At 37.2% G+C, this 19,988-nt stretch overlaps 1 protein-coding gene across 1 annotated transcript in view; it reads left to right on the forward strand.

Annotated features, from left to right (window-relative positions):
* Positions 1-19,988, forward strand: part of AK9 (adenylate kinase 9) — a 117,850-nt gene that overhangs the window by 74,462 nt on the left and 23,400 nt on the right. The window contains exons 24-28 of the mRNA XM_036871935.1: positions 3,488-3,700; positions 7,127-7,387; positions 8,624-8,748; positions 12,417-12,636; positions 18,604-18,672. Coding sequence (XP_036727830.1) covers positions 3,488-3,700; positions 7,127-7,387; positions 8,624-8,748; positions 12,417-12,636; positions 18,604-18,672 — 888 coding nt within the window. The remainder of the gene's footprint in view (positions 1-3,487; positions 3,701-7,126; positions 7,388-8,623; positions 8,749-12,416; positions 12,637-18,603; positions 18,673-19,988) is intronic.

Below are 19,988 nucleotides of genomic sequence, written 5' to 3' on the forward strand. Positions count from 1 at the left end.
CAGGAGCAAACTATGCAGTTGACAAATCTGTTTATTATCTTGACTGTGGTGATGGTTTCATGGATCAAACATATGTCAAAACTTATCACATTATAAACTAAGTATGTAAGTGTTTTAATGTCAGTTATACCTCAGTCAAGCTGTTGAATGTGTTAATGGTGGTTATCTCTGAGTGGTGGACTCGCAAGTAATTTTTATTTTGTAAATACTCATCTATATTGTCTGAATTTTTAACATTCGAGATGCAGTGTTTTTACAATAGGAAAGATCAACAACAAAGATATTTCGCTTTTGCCACACAAATAGAAAAAGAAACAACAGTTCTAATGTTGCTTCAGAGATCAGAAATTGCATCAAGGTGTGACCAGGTGTTTGTCTTTCCTCATCAGTTCTGCCTGCGCTTGGCGTGTGTTTAAATCTGAGGTTATTTCTTTCTCTATTTGTGGCAAATTATTCTTGCCTCTCCTCCATCTCTTCCATTTTTTCCTTGCACAATACTTAATACCAGTTAGGTCTCTTGGATCTATCCTCCAAATATCTTATCTTTGCCCTCAAGTTTTCCATCTCTTACTTTTTTGTTCTTGCATTTGTAGAGTTTGTTCAAATATGTGTAGACTTGTCTTACATTCAGCCTTCTAATTTAAGACATTCATTGGGGTCTCTAGAGTGGAGTATTAATTTCCTATTCCTGCTGTAACAAATTGCTACAAAGTTGGTGGCTTAAAATAACCAAATTATTGCACAGTTCTCACAGTCAGTATTTTGAAATGAATCTTAGAGGGCTAAAATCAGTGTTGGCTATGTTCCTTCCTCTAGAGGAGAAGCCTTTCCCTATCTTTCCCAGTTTCTGGAGGTCATCTGCATTCTTTGATTCATGGCCTCTTCCCTATCTTCAGAACTCATCACTTCAACCTCTCCTGTCCATCATCTCATCTCCTTCTGCCTTTGACCTTCTTGCACCCTTCTTATAAAGACCCTGTGATTACATTGGACCCACCTGCATGATCCTCCCATCTCAACATCCTTAACTTAATCACACACATGAGATAACATATTCACAGGTTCTGGGGATCTTTGGGGGCCAGATTCCACCACAAGTGCTCACTCTCTTCCTCAGCTCATTTACATATTTTATTGGTGCTCATGAACTCTTTCTAGTGTTTACATGAATCTCTGTAAATGTCTCCATCATTTTTCTACTCTGAGATTGGGTTTCTTCCCTGCCTGTGTTGCAGAGTTTTGAGGTCTGTTTGATCTGACTAGTCTTAGAGTGTGTGCCAGGCTTCCTGAGATGGATGGTTGTTTTCTTTGTTTCTTTCTTCTTTCTTTTTTTCTTTTTGGCTCAGTGGAGTTCAGGACTGTTGCTGGAGTGCTTTAGGTGACAACATTCTCAAAAATTATGAAAGGCAAAGTGACTTTTCTCTCCATCGGTCAGGAGCATAGCAGCAGATAGGTCACCTATTTTGTTGCTGAGGCCTGAGACAAGCTCAGCTACCTGGATTCCTCATACTTACCCAGATGCAGGGTCAGGGAGGACTCCTCCCACCCATACAGCTCCTTCTTGGTCTCTTGCAGGCCACAGAGACTACAAACACTCCTGCGTGGTAGTTGTTGATGCTAACATTCCCCCAGGAAACCCACAGATTTCTACAGGCAAAATTCCTCCGAAGACTTGGCATCTTAATGCTCTTGTACCTCTGTTGTTTGTCTCCAGGTACTCCTCCCCCTCATAGTGGTAAAGAGTGTTGTACAGTTGTCTCCCCTCACATCCATGGTTACCAGCCACCTGCCCCAGCAGCTATTTACCACTGAGGAGGTGGCAGAGAAGGGAAGAGAGAGTCTCTAGATCACCATCTTCCCAGAATCCCTTGCTCCAAAAAGACCCCCCAACCTTGTCACCCACCACTCACCTACCTCACATTTTTTTAAACTGAAATTCAATATAACTGGGGAGCCTTCATTTTCATTTGCTAAGTCCAGCAACCTTACTTTAAGTGCATTTATTGAAAAACAAGAAAGACTGGAGAAATTAATTAAGCATCCAACTCAAGAACCTAGGAAAAAGCATAACAAAATAAACCAAAAGAAAGTAGAAAGAAGGAGATTAAAAGCAAAAATTAATGAAACAGGAAAACAAAACCGAATAAAAACAGTAGTCCTAACTTCAAAAACAATGAAAAGTTGGTTCACTGACAAGAGCAATAAAATAGACAAACTTCTGGCAAGTAGAATGAGGTAAAAAGAAGGAGCAGTAGATAACATTTGAGATAGAAAGGAGTATATAATCAGATTTTAAAAGACTGTTGTTTTAAATTACAACTTTAATAAATTTTTAAGTCAAAATGAAAAACATTTTCAAAATACAAATTACTAAAATTTGCTTAGGACGAAAGATAAAAGCTGAACAAACAAAAATAATTGTAGGGAGTTATAGGATAGTTCTTGTTGATTAGATAAGTCCTATGTTATTTAAATCTTCCACATCATAGAAAAACATCAATACTTTCTAGCTCATTTTGAAGCTTGCATAACCCTGACACAAAAATTGAACAAGAATGACACAAGAAAAGTAGAGATTAGTCTTATTTTTGCTCCTTTACAGAAAGTTGTTTGTTATATCTTGCTTGGGGGGAAAACAAGAGGTGTGTTATAGAATAATCATGTAAAGTATTATTTCATTGGTATTTTTAAAAACAATGTATTTGTGCCTAAATTTGTGTCTATCTTTGTATATAGATGTGTAGGATAAACTTAGAAAAAGAGGTCTGGAAGGATACACATAAAACTACTGAGTGTCAATATAGTATTGTAAGGAAGAAGGTGAGAGGAAATGTTCACTCTATGCATTGTGATAAGTTTTGAATATTTTTACAGCAAGCATGTATTGTACAACACAGAAAATTATTTTTTAAGTGTACTTTGCTTTAAATAAATTGCAAGAGTCCTTAAGGGACTTTACACACAGCTTCTTCATCTATCACAAATAAAATATATTACACATTTCCAATTGAACAAAATAAAATAGTTCCAAATTATTTGATATATAGCCACTGAGTAGGAAACAAAGCAAATCCTGAGGCATCTCCCATTTCATTTTCAATGGGTAAGAAGTTGCGACCCTGACTCAGCTTTTACTTCTTGGAAATAATTTTATTTTAGAAACTGACCTCACAGTGACCCTGCACCAGCACATTATGGGGGTTTTTATTACTCATTTGTCTGTAGAGGGCTGGGGACGCCTTCATTCTCAGTGCTGCTTCATTTTCTTTATAAAATAAAGACGCTTGGGATGTGAACTCAGAGGGATATGAGAACCTGATTTTTTGATTAATTTAAATAGTATAAGAACTGGTCTTTTGTGGATTGTTTTAAATGGATATTGTTATGGATTAAATACTATTCAAGTTGCATTTTTTAAAATTCCCTCTTTAGTATTACATGAATAATGCATTAATAGTGTTCTCCAAACTTTGAATAATATTTCTAGAATGAAGATAGAATTAAAGAGAAGAGAAGGCATTTGGGAGATACAAAGCACTTTTGTCCAGTGGCTCTCAAAGAAAACTTCATCCTACAACCAGGCAGCACAGAAGAAGCAGCTAAATATCGAGAAAAGATCTATTACTTTTCAAGTCCTGAGGCTAAAGAAAAGTTTTTGGAGCAACCTGAGGATTATGTGGCTCACGATGAACCATTAAAGGTGAAAACAATATTCCCATCCTGACGATCACTCCTGCGTACTTTTTTAGGGACTTATTACCAACCTCCACCATTTTACTCAGTAGTGAAGTCCCCAATCTAATATAATGGTATGGAAATATCTAGGTTCCAAGAACAACTTTTTGGAATATAACATAATCTAATTATCTATTTTGATTTCTTCAGTAATGCCTATGTCAGACCAACACATGATATCTTTTTAGCTGAAGTAGAAAGTCACAGCTGAATTTACTGCTTGTAAATTTATTGGATTTATTTTATTGCCTAATCATTTTGACATACCATTTTAACATCTAATTTCTTGTTAGACCTTTTTTCACAGTAATTTTTATAGTGTGATTTTGCCATTGTGAATATGAAATAGTACTTAGGAAATCTTTGGGCATATGATCCTTTGTTTCTCTTAATTATTTTATTAGTATAATTCCCTAGATTGGGATTACAAGATCAAAATATATAAATCACAATCTACTGTCACAACTTTCAGTAACGTTAATGCCTGGTTAAACAGAACTTATAAAACACAATTTAAACTCTTCTGGATAATTTGGGCCATTTTCATGGACCTAAATCATCCCATAGGGATGACTGAAGTATGCCGATGGTTGTGCCCTGGCCCTGCTGGTGATGGGAGTCACTTAGGAATGTGGCCTTTTGTCTTCTTTTGGTGTTTTGTTTTCCTCTCAGTCTGTTTCACTACTTGTGATCTATTGCCTTGTTTTACTCATAACCCTGTGGACAAAAGCCTGAAATCTTAATGGTGAGTCCACACTTTTTCTGCAAATCGTCATGTATCTACATCCCTTCACTTCCTAGCTACTTATTTGCTCTGAATTCCACACAGCTCTGTTTGCCAGAGGTTTAACCTGTGGATGAATGAGGTGTCACTTCAGCAATTTCATCACTGAGGGATTTAAGATGTGATCCAAAAGTATGGTGTGAGACTGCACCTACATAATTTCATACCACTCTATTTTCACTATTCACCATTCTCTTTTTCATTATTTTTCTCAAGTGATTCATCAACTGACTTAAATCTTATCACATGACCAGTTCTTTTTTATTGACATACAATATTATATCAGTTTCAGGTGTACAACATAGTGGTTTGACATTTATGTATATTGTGAAATGATCACCAAGATAAGTCTAGTAACCATCTGTCACCATATAAAGTTATTACAATATTGTTTACTATATTCCCTATGCTGTACAGCCAACCTGGACATATTTATTTTATAGCTGAAAGTTTGTACCTTTTAATCCCCTTCACCTATTTTGCCCATCTCCCTACCCTCCTTCCCCTCTGGCAACCACCAGTTTGTTCTGTATGTCTATGAGTCTGTTACTGTTTTGTTATGTTTGTTTGTTTTGATTTTTAGATTCCACATTTAAGTGAAATCATACAGCATTTGTCTGTCTCTGCCTGACTTATTTCACTTAGCATAATACCATCTAGGTCCATCAGTATTGTCACAAATGGCAGGATTTCATTCTTTTTTAATGGCTGAGTAATATTCCATTATGTGTGCATGTGTGTGCCACATCTTTTTTAACCATTCATCTATCGATGGACACTTAGGTTGCTTCCATATCTTGTTTATTGCAAATAAATGCTGCAAAGAACATAGTGGTACATATATATTTTCTAATTAGTGTTTTCATTTCCTTCGTATAAATACCCAGAAGTGGAATTGCTGAATCACGAGAAAGTTCTATTTTTAGTTTTTTGAGGAACATCCATGCTGTTTTCCATAGTGGCTACACCAATTTACATTCCCACCAACAGTGCACATCCTTGCCAACACTTGTCGTTTCCTGTCTTTTTGGCAATAGCCATTCTGACAGGTGTGAGGTGATATCTCACTGTGGTTTTGATTTGCATTTCCTTGATGATTAGTGATGTTGAGCATCTTTTCATGTCATGCCCAATTCTTTAACTAATGATGGAATCAGTTCCACTGGAAGCACATAAACTGAGAGTGATGAAGGGTGGTCTCCTGGGGGGAATCCAGATATGGTTAACAGAAGAAGAGTGGATAAATGCTGGGTGGCAAAATCAACGGATATTTACATCATGTCTTCCTCTTGCTTTTGTGGGTTTTTCAAACCCTTGTTTTGCTGAAACAAGTGTTTCAACTAACTTTCTTCATATCTGAAAATGTCATCATTTGGTTCTCATATATGTTTAACAATTAGGATGGACATAGATTTTAGGTTGAAAATTATTCCTTTTTAGAATATTAAAGATATTGCTTTATTGTGAGGTAGCATCCAGTGTCACTAGGCTGATTTTAATTTCTTTGTAAGTCAGCTTCATTTTTTAAATATTTGAAAGCTTTTAAGAGCTTCTTTTCATTATCTTGCGTTCTTAAAATTGTCCAGAATCTTTTTTATTCATTGCACTGGACACATGGTACATGTTTAATCTGAAATCATGTGTTTTTCATGCTGGGGAATCTTAGAATTTCACAGTACTACTGAACTTTTTACTTCAGCAGTCACATTTTTAATCTCTAAGATCTCTTTCTTTTCTCTGATATTTCTGTTTTCAAATATTCTTTTGTGGACTTGCTATCTTCTAAAATCTCTTTCTTTTTTTTAAATTTCCCTATTCCTCAAGATACCTGACTCCTCTTTCTCCTGTATTTCTCTGGTACACTTGCACCTTTAAACTCTTCTCTGAACCGTTCCTTCATGAGGACAGAAGGTGATGAGACTGTGCTCCTTGCTTCCCTCTGCTGCTCGAAGTCCGTTACTGCCAGCCCCTTTGAGGCTTATTCCATCCAGATATATCACCATCTCCCACTCCTCCTTGCTGTCACCTACCAGTATCATAGTCATTTCCCCACATTCACAAAAGATTTACCTGCTCCTCCATCCCAACTCTCACCGTTGTTCTTGACAATTTCAGCATCAATGGACAATCCGTACATCTGGATCTCTGTGGGTTCTCTGGTTTTGGGGCTTCCCTATCTCCAATACAGAGATTACAGGAGTTAATGAAGGGACCCCTAGTGTTCCAGTATCAATGGGCTTTTTGTCTGGTAGAGAGGTTTTGTTGTTGTTGTTTTTATCGTGCTAAGAAAGTGCCTTTCCATTCTTCCTTAATTAAAGCTTTTTTAAAGAAACAAAATTAATTTAATTTTATTAAATGCCTTTTGGCACTTGATATCAAGACGCTCTGTGACTTCAAAAAAAAGGTGCTCTGTGGTTGTTGATGATCCCTGAGGACCATGGTTGATGCAATGAATCATGTTAATTGGTATCCTAATGCTGAAACATCCTTGAGTTTGTGAAGTGATAATTCAGTTAATAATAAGCCTTATGTTTTCTAAATTCTCAAAGCTTCCTTTTCTTCACTATCCTTCTATCCTACAACCCCCGGACCCACCCTCTGTGGCAGGCTCCTCCATTAAGAATATGCCTCCTGGGCCCCCATGGCTCTGGCAAAACTGTATGTGGAAGACAGTTGGCAGAAAAATTGGGCATTTTTCATATTCAGTTTGAAGAATTTCTTCAAGAAAAACTAATGCTTAAAACTGAGAAGAAAGTTGGACCTGAATTTGAGGACGATTCTGAGGATGAACAATTTGCAAAACAAGAACTTGAAGAGCTTGCAATTCAGGCCAATGTTACAATTGAGGAAGAAAATACAAAGAAGCTGGTAGGAATATTAATACTCTCCTTGCAGATAACTGTGCTTACTGGTGGTACTTTGGGGGAGAAGAATATAAGCTGATTCACTTTGTTACACAGCAGAAACTAACACACCATTGTAAAGCAATTATACTCCAATAAAGATGTTAAAAAAAAAAAAGAAACAAACTCTATAAGGTTTCTAAGAAGAAAAAAATAGCCCATAAAAATCATTTAAGAGTCATCCTCCCCATTTGTTAAATACAGATCTTACTGCTCATCTAGAATATAAAATACTGAGTTTTACATGACTCCAATAAAAAACGGAAAAGCTTTTCCGGACAAGAGTGTTATATAGCATTTATTTGGGACTATGCTATTTGATATGTCTGACCTAGACTGTAAGGTTTTCCATTATCATGTTCTCCATTTTCTATTTAACGTCATAAAAAATCTGTCCCAGCGCCAGTGGAGATCTCAAAATATTAATTTCTAATGATGCCTCATAAGAAAGTTTGTATATATCTCTTAGGTGTTTTCTATCTGGAGGTATAAAGAGAAAGTTCTTAATTCTCACTCACTTTTTAACCATTTCTGATATAGCTGGACCCTTTTCTTCTCAAATGATCTCCTATAAATGGACGCAGGTACAGATTATAGTCCAGATGACTGCCTGCCTGGCCCATCCTTTAATCAGGATCTAGGTTGAATAATTATAAGATAAACTACAAAAATCAGTTAAGCTTTATAGGTGTGTGATATAGATTGAACAAGGTTTTAGTAAAAATGATGAGACAGATGTCCTGAGACCATGTATGAAAATCAGTCATGCTAATTGCTAGTAACTCCTCTTAGCAATAGTAAATATCATTTAATATTTAAAACCATATTAAATATTGGTTTAAAGAAAACAGCTCAGATTTTTAAATGCTTATGAGCAACAGTATAAAAAATGACCCGAGGGACTTCCCTGGTGGTCCAGTGGGTAATACACCGTGCTCCCAGTGCAGGGGGCCCAGGTTTGATCCCTGGTCAGGGAACTAGATCCTGCGTGCATGCTGCAACTAAGAGTCCGCATGCTGCAACGAAGATCCCGTGTACTGCAACTAAGACCCAGCGCAGGCAAAATAAATAAATACATAAATATTTTTGAAAACACTGACCTGCGAAAAACAGGTCTTATCCTAATCAACTATGTAACATAGTATTATTTATTAATATACAGTTTTAAATTTTTGTTTTGTTTTCTGATTTTTGTTTGTAGCCTCAGGAAGTACAGCTTACAGAAGAAGAAGAAGCAATCAGATTAAATCTAACAGAAAATGAGCCATTGCCTCCCGAAATCCTTGAAGCAATTCTCTCTGAGTGGTGGTTTAAGGAACCGATACGGTATCTTAATTTATATGGGCTTTTATACATTTATTGACTTTTTTTTTTTTTTTAAAGCATGACCCTTTTTTTTTTTTTTTAAATTTTATTTATTTATTTATTTATTTTTGGCTGTGTTGGGTCATCGCTTCTGTGCTAGGGCTTTCTCTAGTTGCGGCAAGCGGGGGCCGCTCTTCATCGCGGTGCGCGGGCCTCTCCCTATCGTGGCCTCTCTTGTTGCGGAGCACAGGCTCCAGACGCGCAGGCTCAGAAATTGTGGCTCACGGGCCTAGTTGCTCCGCGGCATGTGGGATCTTCCCAGACCAGGGCTCGAACCCGTGTCCCCTGCATTGGCAGGCAGATTCTCAACCACTGCGCCACCAGGGAAGCCCCCATTTATTGACTTTTATTTGATTTATTCTTAAAAGTTAAAAATCTAATCCAACATAAATTTAAGAATTTTCTCCTTTACTCTCATGTAAACTAGTGATTCCACACATTAAAAACATCCAGGGGATTATTTAGGGACTTCCCTGGTGGTGCAGTAGTTCAGAATCCACCTGCCAATGCAGGGGACACGGGTTGGAGCCCTGGTCCGGGAAGATCCCACAGCCACGGAGCAACTAAGCCCGTGCGCCACAACTATTGAGCCTGCGCTCTAGAGGCCACAAACCACAGCTACTGAAGCCTGCGCGCCTAGAGCCTGTGCTCCACAACAAGAGAAGCCACAGCAATGAGAAGCCCATGCACCACAACAAAGAGTAGCCCCGCTCACCGCAACTAGAGAAAGCTGGCATGCAGCAACGAAGACCCAATGCAGTCAAAAGTAAATAAATTAATTAATTTAAAAAAAACCATCTAGAGGATTATTTTAAAAATACTGATGCCAGGGACCCCACCCCAAAATAATTGAATCAAAATCTTTAGAGGTGTGAGGTTGGGACCTGGGCATTGGAGCTCCCCAGGGGATTATAATGTGTAGTTGTGATTAAGGATCCATATTCTAAACCTGTGTACACTCATGACGTACCAGACTCTTTGCCTTGTAGTCTTTTAACAATTAGTTAATTCCACTGTCAACTTAAAGAAAAACACACAACCTGAGGGTTGTGAGTTTAAATTTTATTCAGGGTCTTACTGAGGACTATAGCCTGGGAGGTAGCTCTGAAGACCTGTTCCAAAGAGGTAGGGGAGGAGCTAGTACACATGTATGAATTTCTTGGCTAGGAAATACATGTAGTTAAGCATACATCTTGGTAAAAGATTGCTGCTAATCACGAAGAACAGATATCCCAAGTTAATGATTTTAGTGCTTTTCTATGTATGGGAAAATGCAAGAATCTGGGATCATTGAAATTCTTCCTGAGATATGCATTTAACTATCTAGGGGCCTCTTTATCCAAAGGACGGAGTGCCTCATCCTGTTTTTTCATCCTGAATTCTTTTCAGGGTATGCTGTCAGTAGGTGACTGCAGTGGGTTGTGACTTAACCCCCGTATAACTGGATGATGAGCAACGCTCTTCGTTTTTGTTGCAGTGGTTGTTCACACCACTAAATAGCTGTCCATAGTCTCATCCCTTTACCAACAGCCAGGAACAAGCCTGACGCCAGACAGGACAAACTAAGAATTCCAGGCCACCAGAGTTTAAGGCTTCACCTCAATTTCCTAACCAGAATCTCTTACCTCAGTATCCACCAGAAGAAAGTGAAATGATACTTACAGTACTGATAATAGCAAACACTTATATGGAACTTACTGTGTGCCAGATAATGTTCTCCTATATTTTATTCATATCAATTTCCTTAATCCTTACAACTGCCCTCTGGGACAGAAATTTTATTTTCTCATTCTGGAGATAAGGAAACTATATCATAGAGAATTCAAATAACTGGCAGGTCCCAGTCCTCCTCTGGTCACTCTCTTTCATTTAGTCCCTGGCCTAACCAAGTAAGTGGGATTATTAGTCACTTTAATTTTAATTTCTTGTTCCCTAAATTAGATCAATAGTCGTAGTAAACTTAGGGATGTTGCTGGCAGCAACATAGTCATGGGTTGTTCTTCATTAACTTAGCTCCTGACCTCACATCATACATTTAAAAAAGAAAAAGCATATGGATTGAAGAACAGTAAAAAGTGAAATTGTAATAGCCTAAATAAAATAGCTGAACATTAGCACTACATTAAAACTTACTACAATGAAGACTTTGTAATAGCATAAGAAATTTTATTATACAATGTTGAGTTAAAAAAGAGGATACAAAGTTATTTACAATATGATAGAAAGTTGAACAAATGAAGAACCAACTAGAAAGAAACAAAACAAAATGTCAGTAACCTCTTGGATATGAGGTTGCAGATAATTTTGCCCTTTTTTCATGACTTTATTTCTGATTTTTCAATAGTGAGATTTATTGCTTTTATAATCAGGAAAAAACATGTTTTAAAAAGGCATCTGTCCTAGAGATCTAATGTAACTAATTACATTAGTTACATTACTTAGGTTTTGTATGTGAGAAGCAAGAGGGAGTTGAAGGATGTCTCTGAAGTTTGGCACCTGGATACTAGTGAGTCAGAGGAAGAGCTGTGTGGAAGGGTAACAGTGAGCATGATTTTTTGACAGTATGATGCATATATAATTCCTGAAGGGCACTCAGATGGAGAAACTAGGCAGCTTGTTGAAAATTCTAAATCAAAACTCAGAAGAGAGGTGTAGAGGTAAAAGATTTAGATGTCATTGACAAAGAAGTAACAGCTAGAACAGAAGAGACTTTGCTGAAGGCACCTCTAAAGAAAACACATATCTTACGGCCAATATATGTAAATTTGCCCAGTTAATTAGAAAGAAAACAACATTTCTAAATGACAGTTAAGAGCTGAAACTGTCAAATGTTCATGAAAGTCCTATTCCTTTGAAGAAGAAAATGTATATTTAAATATAAATAGTTAAACCAAATTTTAGATAAACAAGATAAACTTTCATTCAAAAAGGGACCAATATTAAATCTCTCAACTAAACCAAGCCAGGTTCTCCAAGCCTGATTGTTTTTATAAATACTCCCTAATGAAAATGTATTAACATTCCAAGTTATTTTCATGATTCTTAAAGTTTCATCATACTTGAGCAAGTTTGATGATCCTGTCTGAATACGATCATCTTACACATGAGCCAAGAAAACATTAATAATTGTCGCTGGTTACAAAGGGAGCCAGGGAAGAGGGTTATGAACTTTCCCATGAAAAGAAACATCATTAGAAGAAAAATGACTAAAAGGTAAGGATTCTCAATAAAGAGGTAGAGGGCAGCCAAGTAAACTCTTTATGTAAACGGTGACACGTTCATTAGGCTGGTCACTCGTCCCAAGCAGAGAACTTATTTTCTCTTTCCCTGTGATCGTCTCACAACTTTTAGTAGGCTTCTAATTAATAGTAATTGTCTATAAACTGATTGACAGTACTTTTATACTATAAATATAAGTATAAAATATTATCATTTTAATCCAACTCAGTACATTTGGGAGAAGAAACAGCATGTAGAAATATTAAAAAAAAAAAGGTACTATAGGAAACTGTTTATTCATTGGGTGTCTTATGTAAAGTTGAGAGTTATCAGTACTTTTTCATTTTTAAATCAATATTTATAATATAATATTTTAAGCCAATAAAGTAAGTTATGAAATTTCCACCTAGTTCCACAGGTTTTGTATTAGATGGTTTCCCGCGATATCCTGACGAGGTCCAGTTTCTGGGGGAACATGGGTTTTTCCCAGATGCTGCTGTTTTTATGCAAGTTGATTATCAAGATGTTTCTGATCGCCTCCTTCCTACCCAAATTGGAAAGTGGAAAGTGAAACAAAAGAAGAAATTAGAAAGGAAAAAACTCATCAAAGAAATGAAGGCAAAAATCAAGGTATGTATCTGTTAAAAAAAAAGCATGAGAGTAAATGTGTTCAGCATTTATCCAATTTATAAAGTGGTCTTTACAAAAATGTAGTTTTCTGATTTTAATACCACATTCAGTATGAAAACATTTTCATCAAATATTAAGACAATTTATAATTAAAGAGTTAAGAATTATTTGAGGGCTTTATGATTATCTACATGTTAATGTTTCTCACTCCAAGGCAAGTAAAATTAAAGATAGTGGTAGCACCAAAGTATCCGTATACCAGACACGGGAGCACAGTTGAAGAGGCAGCAAGTGGAGCAGACCTTGAAACACAAAGAATTAAAATTTTCATTGACTTTTTCACTAGCTCCTGGAATGGTGACACCATCCATCAAGGCCATTTTAGCCTGTAGTACAACAAATCCAGGTATTAGCTTACAACATCTTTTCTTAAACTGTAGTCTGAGAAATTTCCATAAAATGTTCAAAAGTGTCATAGAGAACCTAGCAATTTCACTCCTAGGAACCTATCTAACAGAAATGAAAACATGTCCATGTAAAAATTTGTATGTGGAAGTTCACACAGCATTATTCATAACAGCCAAAAAGTAGAAACAGCTCAATGTCCATCAACTGATGAATGGATAAACAAAATGTGGTAAATATCCAGAGAGGGTCCCTTGGCTTCCAGCCCAAGGTGGCAACATAGGAGCCTCCTGAACTCAATCCACTTTGAAAGAAATCCAGAAATTAGCTGAGTGACTCCTACACATTGGGCAAATGAGAAAATACCCACATCACCTACATCAAAACAGCTGCTGCTTGAGTGTCTAGCTTCCAATCAGCCTATGCTGACTGTGATCCTCCCATTCGGGACACTGATAGGTCATGGCACACCCTCAACTACTGGGAGCCACTAAAAACAAGAAAGTGGCTTAAACAAGTACAAAGGCTTAAGAGATGGCCAAGAGCTGGGGCCAGCCTGAGCTGTGTTCATCTTCCACACAAGACCACTCTGTCAAGACAGGGAGAGGTGGCTATTTTATCTAATGGGCAGAGACCAACACATAGAGTCAAAGAAAATGAAAAAACAGAGGAATATGTTCCAAACGGAGGAACAACACACCTTACTGAAACAAAGATAAGTGATTTATCTGATAAAGAGTTTAAACTAATGGTCATAAGGATGCTCACCAACATCAGGAGAACAATGCATAAACAAAGTGAAATTTTCAAGAGATAGAAAATATAAGAAAGTACCAAACAGAAGTCACAGAGCTGAACAATACAATAACCGAACTGAAAAATTCAGTACAATAGCAGACTGTAGACACATAAATCAGTTTAACAGAATAGAAAGCACAGAAATAATCCCATGTATATATTGTCAGTTAATTTATGACAAACTAGCCAAGGATGTACAATGGGGAAAAGATAGTTTCTTCAATAAATGGTGTTGGGAAAGCTATATAGCCTCCTGCAGAAGAATAAAACTGAACACCTATCTTACACCATACACAAAAGTGTACTCAAAATGGATCAAAGACTTGAAACACAAGCCCTGAAACCCTAAAACTCCTATAAGAAAAGGGGATAAGCTCCTTGACATCAATCTTGGCAATGATTTTTTTTTTTTGATTTGACACCAAAAGCAAAAATAAATAAGCGGGACTACATCAAACTAAAAAATTTTCTGCCCAGCAAAAGAAACCATCAACAAGATAAAAAGGCAGTCTAGGGAATGGGAAAAAGTATTTGTAAATCATATATCTGATAAGGGATTAAAATCCAAAATATATAAAGAACTCATACAACCCAGTATCAAAAAAAAAAAAATCCAATTTTTTAAAATGGGCAGATGAACTGAATAGATACTCTTCCAAAGAAGGCATACAAATGACCAACAGGTACATGAAAAGGTGCTCAACATCACTAATCATCAGATAAATACAAATCAAAACCACAATGAGATATCACCTCTCACACCTGTTAGGGTATCTAAAATTGAAAAGACAAGAAATAAACGCTGGTGAGGATGTGGAGAAAAAGGAGCGCTTGTGCACTGTTGGTAGGAATGTCAACTAGTACAGCCACTATGGAAATCAGTATGGAGGTTCCACAAGTAATTAAAAAATAGAATTACCATATGATCCAGGAATCCCACTTCTGGGTATATATATCCAAAGGAAACGAAGTCATTATCTCAAAGAGATATCTCTCCTCCCATGTTCATAGCAGCATTATTCACAATAGCCAAGGTGTGGAAACAACCTGTGTCTGCCAACGGATGAATGGATAAAGAAGATGTGGTGTGTGTATGTACACACACACACACACACACACACACACACACACACAATGGAATGTTGTTCAGCCATGGGAAAGAAGGAAATCCTGACATTTGCAACAACATGGATGGACCTTGAGGGCATTATGCTAAGTTAAATAAGCCAGGCAGAGAAAGACAAATACTGCATGGCATCACTTGTATGTGGAATCTAAAAACAAATCAAACTCATAGAAACAGAGTAGAAAAGTGGTTGTCATGGGCTGGGAGGTGTGGGAGATGGGGAGAAGTTGATAAAATGGTACAAAAGTTCAGCTATAAGATGAATAAGACCTAAGGAGCTAATGTATGACATGATGACTATAGTTGGTAATACTGTACTACTGTATAATTGAAATTTGGCAAGAGAGTAGAACTTAAATGTTGTCACACACACAAGATAAATATGTGAGGTGACGGATGTGTTAATTAACTAAATGGGAGAAGTCCTTTCACAATGTATACATATCAAATCTTCATGACATATACTTTAAATATCTTACAATTTTATAAAGCTGGAAAAATAATAAATAAATAAATAGTATATTCATATAATGGAGTAGTATTCAGTATTTTTGATGAATGAACTATTGATACCCCCTACAATATGGATGACTACCAAAATCATTATACTGAGTAAATGAAGCCAGGCAAAGAAAATAGTACATACTCTATGATTCATTCCATATGTATGACACGTCTTGAAAGGACACATTTATAGATCTGGGTTGAGTAGAAAGAATAGGGCTTTCAAATCTGGAACTAGGAAGACCAAGATGGGACATGAGAACAGTGTTAAATTATGTGACGGTCTTTGATACTGAAGAGAGTATGTCGTTGTTCCATGTGGCCACAGGGGAAAGAAGCACCATTGGTAGGAGGAAGGTACAGGGAGATGTATTTCATTATTAGTAAGACTTTCCAAAAAGAACAAAGACTGAAGGCAGTGAGCTACTTGGCAATAGATAAGCATAGACTGAGTGGACATTTGGCAGGGAGAGTATGGAAGAAAGCTCTCTTTAGTGTCAGAGAGCTAATCAGTTAATTCCAATTTTGAGGTACTGTGACTTAAATTACTGAATACATTATCACAACTCGATACTTATTAAATTATAAACAAAGTGTTAAAACCATGAAGTTCCTCTGTCACTGCTCAGACACAGTTGTCAAGTTCTTTTCTTCTTTTCATCTTGCCAGAGGAAATCCCTCTAAGGACATTGCCATCCATCCCTTTGCTCCACCACACTAAGATTACATGTCCCAGGCCATCCCTGTCCCACACAAAATCAAAGCCAATCTCTCAGCCATCCAAGAACTGTGGAAGTCAGGAGAGAGGTGTGGCAAGACACCAAGCTTCACACCATTCTACATGATATCCTTCCCTTTTCTGCTGCTACTCTCTGAAGAAAATGGGCCAAAGTGTCTGCCAGGCAAGAGGCTCTATAAACATGAGAATGGAAAAGAAAGAAGAGGGCATACCAAAGCACAGTTGCATGTTACCTCCTTGTGGGATCTGGCACCTCTAGACCAGTGTTCTCAGAGAACTCTCCGTGCTGATGGAAATGTTCTGTATCTTCACTGTCCAATACAGCAGCCACTAGCCACACATGTGGCTATTAAGCAGTAGAAATGTATTTAGTTGGTGAGGCTGAGAAATCAAATGTTTAATTTTATTTAATTTTAATAGAGCTGCAAGTGACTTGTAGCTGTCATACTGGACAGAGCAGCTCTAAAGCAATCAAGCCCCAGCCTAGACATCACATGCCCTGAGGATTTTAGGGATATGGAACAGGAAAGAGCAGATTTGCTCCTTTCTTCTCATACCCACAACTCCGCCCTGGTTCAGATTCTTTTCAACTCACACCCAGCACTCCTACGATGACCTCCTAATTGTCCTACCAGACTTCATATCTGGGCCCTCCAGGCCCTCCTTCGGGCCACCTGATCTTCCTGAAACTCTGTTTTGGTCAAGTCACTCTGTTAAGATCTGAACTCCTCAGTCTGGCATTTAAAGCCCTCCCAATCCTGTTCCAAACCCTCTTTCTAACTTTATTTCTCAGTTGGAACAAATACAAACCCTCCTTACAGCTCCATCATACAATGTGCTTTTTCATACCCTTATCTGGGAGTTTCTTACACCATCCTCACACTAGCTGTGTTATACTATGTGAATTAAACCTTCTGACTTTATTAACTCATCTATAAAGTGGGATAATGCTGTCCGCCTTGCAGTATATTTTGAGCAGAAAATGAAAGAATATACATGTGCAGTGCTCAGAACAGTGATGGCATCTGGCAGACATGCAATAATTAGTTAAACTTCACTGACCACTACTTATTTGAGTGAAAGGATCAGAGGAAAAACAGACTCATAATATGTGTGTGCTTTATTATACATACTTTGCATTTATTTTTGGTATATACAGTGGTTTCCTTATATGTTATGAAAACACAAAGGAGACTGTATTTTCATAACTCTACAGTTAAAGCACCTATGGTAAAACTCTGGTTTTAAAAAAGGAAATAATAAGAGTTTTTATAACTCTTACCCTCTGAAAAGCTACAGAATCTCTCTGGGGCTCATGAACTATATTAATTTGATTCCATTCAGTTTTAGAATTCTATCTACAAATATTTCTTGACTGTCAACAAAACATAAATTATCTGAAATGTATACTCAGTAATTGTCAGATAAAAGGAGCACAGTCCTGCTGGCCTAGACCGGAACCCCCAGGGCATGTCTTTAAGGCACCTCTCTGATCTCCCAGTATTTTAGGGCACTCCAGTTTCAAGAGTCCTGAGCCAATGAGCCCCCAAACCCAAGGGGTGCTGGTTAGTTTTCATGCAAACCTTAAGGTCATATCAAAGGACCCATTCATTGCATTAGATTTAGAGACCCCTAGAAAGACTGGAGGACTACCTATACACCATATGTGTGAATGCATCCAAAGTACATGTGCTTTTCTCACATGGATTCTTTAGGCAATTACATCTTAATAATATGATGAAAGATTATCAAACATTTTCAACAAATACCCTCCAAGTATTTCCCTGTTTCTCCATGTACAAAATCCACCTCTCCACCAAAGGAAACAAATAAGTAATACATTTTGAAAAGGAATTCTAAAGTTTACAGAAAAAGTGACTGATCCCAAGTACCATTTATCCCTCTGGAGGGAAGTAGCTGATCAAGAGGTCCAGAGGTCCAAAGATGTAAGTGACATAATTACCACTATCACATGCTTTTCTGGAAAGTATCCTTCTGCCCAAATATTATTCCCCTTTGGGAAAAAAAATTAATATATAGAAAGTAATTTTAGGGCTTCCCTGGTGGCGCAGTGGTTGGGAATCTGCCTGCCAATGCAGGGGACACGGGTTTGAGCCCTGGTCCAGGAAGATCCCACATGCGACAGAGCAACTAAGCCCGTGCGCCACAACTACTGAGCCGGTGCACCTAGAGACCATGGTCCGCAACAAGAGAAGCCACCGCAATGAGAAGCCCGTGCACTGCAACAAAGAGTAGCTCGCCTCAACTAGAGAAAGCCTGCATGCAGCAACGAAGACCCAACGCAGCCAAAACTAGATAAATTAAATAAATTTTTTTTAAAAAAGTAATTTTATTATTATCCATTAATATTTTTTAATGTCTCTTTCTTTAACAGGATGACATGATTTCTAAAAGAAGGGCTGAACTTATAATAGAGAGAGAGCAAAAAAGGAAAGGAGGGGAGGTAAGTAGATAAAATTGCTTATTTCAAAAAAAAAGGACACATATTTAAAACACATATATTTTACACATATATAAAATCTCAGCAATGTAAAATAAAAAGATACATAGAAGTCTTTTTTTAATTTTTATTTTATGTTGGAGTATAGTTGATTTACAATGTTATATTAGTTTCAGGTGTACAGCAAAGTGATTGTTATACATATACATATATCTATTCTTTTTCAGATTCTTTTCCCATATAGGTTATTGCAGAGTATTGAGTAGAGTTCCCTGTGCTATACAGTAGGTCCTTGTTGATTATCTGTTTTATGTATAGCAGTGTATATCTGTTAATCCCAAGCTCCTAATTTATCCCTCCCCTGCACCTTTCTCCTTTGGTAACCATAAGTTTGTTTTCTAAATCTGTGAGTCTGTGTCTGTTTTGTAAAGAAGTTCATTTGTATTTTTTGTTTGATTCCACATATAAGTGATATCATATGATACTTGTCTTTTGCTGCCTGATTTACTTCACTTAGTATGATAATCTCTAGGTCCATCCACGTCTCTACAAATGACCCAATTTCGTTCCTTTTTTGTTCTGTTTTGTTTTGTTTTTTGTTGTTTTTGTTTTTCTGCTATTCTCTTTTTTCCTTTTTTTTTTTAAACGTCTTTATTGGAGTACAATTGCTTTACGTTGTTGTGTTAGTTGCTACTGTATAACAAAGTGAATCAGCTATACATATACATATATCCCCATATCTCCTCCCTCTTGCATCTCTGTCCCACACCCCCATCCCACCCCTCTAGGTGGTCACAAAGCACCGAGCTGATCTCCCTGTGCTATGTGGCTGCTTCCCACTAGCTATCTATTTTACATTTGGTAGTGTATATATGTCAGTGCCATTCTCTCACTTTGTCCCAGCTTACCCTTCCCCCTCCCCGTGTCCTCAGGTCCATTCTCTACGTGTGCATCTTAATTCCTGTCCTGCCCCTAGGTTCTTCAGGACCTTTTTTTTTTTTTAAGATTCCATATATACGTGTTAGCATACGGTATTTGTTTTTCTCTTTCTGACTTACTTCACTCTGTATGAGAGACACTAGGTCCATCCACCTCACTACAGATAACTCAATTTCATTCCTTTTTATGGCTGAGTAATATTCTATTTAATATATATGTATCACATCTTCTTTATCCATTCATCTGTTGATGGACATTTAGGTTGCTTTCATGTCTTGGCTATTGTAAATAGTGCTGCAGTGAACATTGGGGTGCATGTATCTTTTCATGTATCTTTTCTCCAGAAATATGCCCTGGAGTGGGATTGCTGGATTATAAGG

Source organism: Balaenoptera musculus, chromosome 12 (genome assembly GCF_009873245.2).
Source record: "Balaenoptera musculus isolate JJ_BM4_2016_0621 chromosome 12, mBalMus1.pri.v3, whole genome shotgun sequence".
NCBI classification, from domain to species: domain Eukaryota; kingdom Metazoa; phylum Chordata; class Mammalia; order Artiodactyla; family Balaenopteridae; genus Balaenoptera; species Balaenoptera musculus.